This window comes from Micropterus dolomieu, linkage group LG04 (assembly GCF_021292245.1).
Source record: "Micropterus dolomieu isolate WLL.071019.BEF.003 ecotype Adirondacks linkage group LG04, ASM2129224v1, whole genome shotgun sequence".
NCBI classification, from domain to species: Eukaryota; Metazoa; Chordata; class Actinopteri; order Centrarchiformes; family Centrarchidae; genus Micropterus; species Micropterus dolomieu.
Genome location: NC_060153.1, coordinates 27,629,616 through 27,636,118, shown reverse-complemented (window position 1 = coordinate 27,636,118; position 6,503 = coordinate 27,629,616). Strand labels below are relative to the sequence as shown.

General features: G+C 38.5%; 1 protein-coding gene across 1 annotated transcript in view; it reads left to right on the top strand.

Annotated features, from left to right (window-relative positions):
- The first annotated feature begins 3,321 nt into the window (after window positions 1-3,321).
- LOC123969864 (multidrug and toxin extrusion protein 1-like) overlaps window positions 3,322-6,503 on the top strand; it is an 11,162-nt gene continuing 7,980 nt past the window's right edge. Inside the window, exon 1 of the mRNA XM_046047606.1 lies at window positions 3,322-3,510. Coding sequence (XP_045903562.1) covers window positions 3,322-3,510 — 189 coding nt within the window. The remainder of the gene's footprint in view (window positions 3,511-6,503) is intronic.

Here is a 6,503-nt window from a genome sequence, read left to right as displayed (position 1 = left end):
GTAGAGATGCAGATCACATGACTTAAATGGCTGCTATACAAAACCCACCAGCAGAGGGGGTGCTAAGTAACAACTTAAAATATTTAACTAATAAAGCAGCACAGGGATGCTCATCAGCTGAATTTCCTGTGAAATGGATAGCAAATTCACTAAGGTTCTAATCAACAGAGGTTCTGGAGAGCAGATTAGCTGAGTTCCTGGAACACCTGGACAGCTGAACACTGGAGTTCCTGGAACACCTGGAACCTCTGTGAGACTGGGGAACAAAGTCTCTGGAGCTCTGTTTAACTGAGTCTGAGGGATGCTAACTGGGTGAATCTCTGGTAAACTGTGTCGTATAGTCTCTGAGTTACTGGCTCAGAGCTGCGTAGCGGGCCAATTTTCAGGAGCACTTACCAGTTTAATATCTGGGTGCTCGCCAGCTGGGTCTCTGTCATGCTGGGCTACACCATCTAATACAATATTGGGCAGCTCTGTCTGTACGACGCTGGGCAGTGAGACCTCCGCAGCACTGGAAAGCAATGAGGATGAAGAGCTGCTCGGTGGAGCTGGACCACAGAGACGCCTGACAACGGACCCTCGGTCCTCACCTGACGATGCCTTTGTAAACTTCATTTATTATGTGGTTTATAATCGACTGTTTTTAGTTTTTGAGATGTTCTTTTACTTTTGTACGTTAGTCCAGATGAACTAACCCTCCCAAGATGTAACAAAACTGTATATTTACAGTACAGAAAATAATGTGTTACAGTAGCATGCAACATCATGTAGCTCTTCATTTCTTGATGTTGATGTTGTTTGATAAACAACAAACAATAATACTTGCAATAACATGTGGTTTTACTGAATAAGTAAATATGTTGTTTTTTATATATGTATCTAAAGAAATCTAATTTCTGACAGCTGTCTTGTCACAGAGTCAGTCTGATTATTTTTAAAAAGGACATGCAGAGGTTTTATTCTGAGCTGATGCTGTGTAAGATTTGAATGTATGGGTAAAGTTCAAAGAAATAACTAGCAGTGCATAAAAGCAATAACATTAGATAGTCCTGAGTAACAAACAAAAAAGTATCTAACCAGGTTTATAATTTCCTTCAGAGGTCATACATTAATGTATTAAAATTAGACTAATCTGCCTTCTTTTTTAACAAAGTGAAAGCAACATCAGATTGACATTTAAAATCTGTAGAGTTTGAAAAGTTACAACAAAGCTGATATTTCTTACCAAAGGTATTTCAGTGTTCTCTGTCTTCTTAAAACGTAAACTGCTGGGTTTTAGGCCAAACGATTGCATCAGAATGTTTAACGATTAAACCTCCTCTATGTCTCCTCTTTGTAATGTGAAGAAAACTGACACCTAGTGCCAGAAGGATTCTTTTGTTTTAACAGTTTCATAGACACCTGAGATTGGGTGTCAACCATTTTGGAAATAATGTTCTGTATGATTAGCTTAGAACAAAGACTTCCTGTAGATTGAAGGGGGGTTTCATATCTGGGATCGGCGCTCTTTTGTCTGACCAAAAGTAAATAACACAATAATGGTAAAACCTTCCTAATTGGGTGACAAAGAAAACCAACCAAACGACCACAGACTATGGACCTAAGCCATGTAAGAGAAAAAGGACCCACCCACATACCTGGAGGATGTAAGCATACTATTTTGTAAGAAGGAGAAGCAACTTTTCAGTCCACTGCTGGGGGTGGCAGTAAGTCAGTCCCTAAGGACTTGACTGGAAACTGTGGATCTTCACAGAGAAGCATCTTCGGTCCACTGCAGTGTTTTTGTTTGCTCTGTCATAACATAGTTTATCACCATTTTGTAAATAAATCTTTTGTTAATTTTCATTGGACCAAGCCTTCACCTGATCACCTGATCATTAAATACACATTTAAAAGGATTTCATTGTGATTTGAGAGTAGGCCTTTATATAAGGGATGTGTTATATTGATAAATAACTGTCTGCTGATTTGTCTACTATAGGCCTATCAGTTTTTCAAACTGTCAAAACTTTCAAACCTCAACACAAAAACCCTCAGACCGCTACTGATCCTTCTAAGGAAGAGGTAGACCCGACCTACAGCCGATTTCTTATTGAGAATTAGGCTACTATCTTGTGACAGTGAATTTCTATTTTAACCCACGCAGCTTTTTCTAGTATTACTATACTGGCTTGGCGTCACAGGAAACTCACAGACCAATGGCATGTGACAATCTTCGCCAATCAAATCTGTGCATTGCGTGTGGAGTTTGCGAGTGAGAAACACAGGGAGAGAGGAGAGGAAAGAGAGAAGATACTTCACATGGCTTCACAGGCAGTTGAAAACCAGAATATCTCATATATCTCCAATCCTAGCCAGAGCTCACGTTTCTCACTGAATAAGAGAAAGTAGGGAAGTGGTATTAAAGAGGGAATCAAAGAGAAGAGGAGGTATTAAAGGTGTTCATTTGTTAACATGTGTTGGGTGTTTATTATAAAATTGATTGAACTACACTTCAAGCTACACTTTTTATTTTTTTCTGAAATTAAGCATTTTATTTAAGATACACATTCAAAAAAACAGAGCCTATGTATTTTACTTAATACAGACACCCTACTTAAATTCTGAATTTATTATTAGAGTAGTTAGCCTATTATTTATTATCCATCCAGTTTGATGTGAACACTGACAGTAAATATTGTTGAAATATTATTTGATTTGACAGTTGTTGACTGAAAACATATGTTGATACAACTGTGGCACTGAATGATAAGGCAAGTTAGTGATTATGATGTTCCGGACCTTCGCTTAAGAAATTTCCCTCTGGTTGGATGAATATTAGGCACGATCCAAGCTGCAGCTGGGGGCTCTCAGCAGCGCCACGCAACTTTCTAAATTCTTCCAGCTCACAGAGAAAAGAAAGTTCAGGTCGCAAACACAGCTGCAGCAGTTGTGTGAAGCCTAATTGTATCAAAATGGCTACATATGACAATAAAAATGAATATTATTAGCCTATTATTATTATAAGACAAACATGCCTGATACTTTCACAGTCAGCCCCAGGCCTACATGCAACTATTAATGATTCAGCAGTAAGAATCACAGTCTGTCCCCTACAGAGACACCTAGACCTAGACCCCCCCCAACCAAAAACAATAAAAACGGACCCCCTGTCGAATGGAAGTGACGCCCCAAAACTGCTGCACGAGGCGCTTGGCTGGGTACGTGTATAACCCCTCCTCTCACTCAGTCACTTCTTGTCAAATAAAGGGTGACAGTCGAGGGAAAGAAGCAACAGGAGTTTCTCTGGTGTCTGTTGCGACTACCATAGTTTGTTCTGTCATGGACGGTTCAGGTAAAATAGCAATTAAATATACTGAGGGAGTGAAGGAAGATTTAAAACCAGGTGATGCTCCCTCTGTTCGGGGCTCCGGTGAAGGCTGTGACTCTTGCCTGAAGAGCATGGGGGACTTCATCCCACCGGACTACCGGAATGAGCTCGTACAACTTTTCAAACTAGCGGGACCCGTGGTAAGTGTTTGGACCGACACACAGCGCCACCATGAACTCTTCCCTGTGTATTGTTTTTGTATACTATGCATGTATGGATAGAAAGGTAGGCATTACAGTGCAGCCCGTGTGTAAATTATGTATTTATTCAGTGTTTGGGCCCTGAAATGAACTGATTTCTTGAGTGCTGATTTTTTATTATTTTGTTATAGCTTTATGAAGCTCACATTTATAAAGGAATACAGTATGGAAATGTATACTGAAAGTGCCCCTCTACCAGATGGGGGCCTCAAGATTATAGGCTACTGCAACCATAGGTCAGTTTGTATGGTGCATACAGTGCTGCAAACTACAAACAAATAATAAAATAATTATAAAATTACCACAAACACAACATGGAGCCTTCAGGTGCCTTGAGGGTTTGGGACCCCTGGAATACTTGCCTTCAAATTGAAAAAGTAGACACTTAAACTTAAAAATGATTAATTATCACTGTCGGTACAGCTCTTAGACTATGTTTACTTAGTTATTAAGTTTTTAGGTTGTTACAGATAATTACATTGAATGTCTAATTTCTGCAACCATTGGAATTTAGTTGGTTATTTGGATTGTTGTTAGACAAATCTTTTTACATCAGATACAGAGAGCCACACACAGGAAGCATAATTATATCTATTAGATCTTTAACCAATGTTTATGAATTTTTCTTCATGTTTATATTTGGGTCAACAACGTGATGCAATTGTTTTTGTCCTTATGGTTTAGTTTAGGATTACATTTTGAAATTAAATTTAAGTTACTACTAAGTAAGGAATTACTCAAATTACTTGCATGCATATTATTTTGAGGACCTAGTCTAAAATTACTAGTTTTAATACATTTGGAGGATGATGGCATGTCAATGTGGTGTAACCGTAAAAAACAAGTAATTAAACTCAATAAAATACTATATCAGCTAGTTTGGCATAATCTTACTTTAGAACTATTTAATAGCAAATAAAAATGATGAAACACTGTTGTTTTTAGTGACGTGAAGTTTGATTATTTTCACTGAATCGAATCTTTGAATCTCGGTCAGTAAAATGAACTTATCTTTTTTCGAGTCATTTTGTTCATTGGAACTAGGCACTGTCTTGTGGGAGAGCGCTTTCTCAAAAACTGAAGGCTGCATGGTTTGCCTCAGTTGACAAAGTGTAATACACAAATTCACTTGTTGATCATTCTCTATCATCATACTATTAGCCCCATGGTGCCACAACCAATTCAAACCATGTGAAAACCAAGGAGGTACAGAGATGCACCACAGCAGTATATTGTCAATATTCAATACAACTGCATAAAACAGCAGAAATATGTTGTCAGTATATTATAGCTACTAGCTACTCCGACTAAATCCATCCATTTTTGCAATCTTTGCTCATATTCCAAATCAAGAAATCATGAGTATACAATACAACCACACCAGCCATATATATATATATATATATATATACAGGGCTTAAAGACCAAAGGCGTTTTTGTATTTGACAATACATAAATATGAAAATATAAAACATTTTTAACTGTCGCGTGTTATGTGTGTGTGTGAAGCGCCAGTCTTCCTCTGCACAACTGGTGGCTCTGTGTCTCTGTCGGTGGATACACGAAAGAAAGGGGCATGGCACTTCCTGGCTACGTGGACACTCATTGGCTGTTGTATTGTATTGTGAACAGGGCATGGAAGTTTCTATTGGGTCAATTATGGTGTCACTCAAAAGGTCAACGTGTAGACGCTTTTTTTGTTTACATGCTAACTGTACTTAGGCTAATAAAAAGCGATGCAACAGCAGTCCTTTTACTGGAATGGATCGTCTGGACCTTTGCCAACGTTACAAAGCCATTTTTGTCAGAATGTAATCCACCGGTGGAGTATGGCTTCACAGATGAGTGGTGTCAATTTTGATAATAGGCAGTGCTTGAAGTGGGCCACCGATACCAGTAAGTTACTTTTACTTTAACATTTTACTCTTTGTCGTCCCGGGACTTTTCTCGCGTACCGGTGGGCTCTTATGTGGCGCTCATCTGTTCCCATTCTTGCCTGTTTGCCAATCTCTGTCGGTAGAGACAGAGCAGTTAGAAGCTCGGGTGCCTTTCATGCAGCCATGAGCATGAAGTAGCTGTCACAGTAACTTTTCGTGAACCGACCAATCACAGCCTGGATGGGGCAGGACATTAATAACGTTTGATGCAGTACAGCAAACTTTTAAAAAGTTGAAATCCTTGTTCTGCATGAATGATTATTGACGAGTTAGTAGCTACTTAGCATTAACTAATTAGAGACTAAGCACCATGTAGATAATTTTTCTTACACAAGGATTTAATAAATGAAAACCCACAGAAATTAAACTGCTGTTCAACTGGAATTAAGATTTCATTAGTGGTAATCTTTATAGTATACTATTATCTGAAATTATAATGAAATAATTTAGCCCTAGTACCGGCCAATACACATTCCCCCATGTGAAATGGGAGTACCAGTAGAGCTGGGCAATAAAACAGTAATGATAATCTTTTAAATTTTCCTCAGTAACAATATAACAAATGTTTAAAAAGTGTTTGATTTAATTCGTTTGAATCAGGAACAAATCAGCACTTAATTTTTCTATTAATATAATTTTGTGACCTGCTCTCATTCCAGCAAAGGTCAGCTTTGTAAATGGTGCAGTTCGCAACCTCTTTGGCAAGAGTGAAGAGTCAAATGCTCCCATACTTTGGAGGTTTTAGGTTGTTAATGTTGAAGGAGACGATTATGCTTTTCCATATTTTATAACTTATCTACAATGTTACAATCTTGGATGTTCATGTTAAACATGACCAAAGCTTCAAATAATGAGGATAAAGTATTTCAGAGAAATCCCTGTGAGCAAAAACCTCAGATTTCCTCCTGTTCGGAACGCTCTTTTCTACCAATGGCGGCTTTTCTACCAATGGCTCCGTTCTCTGACATACCGAGCTAGATGGAGCCGGTGTTCCAT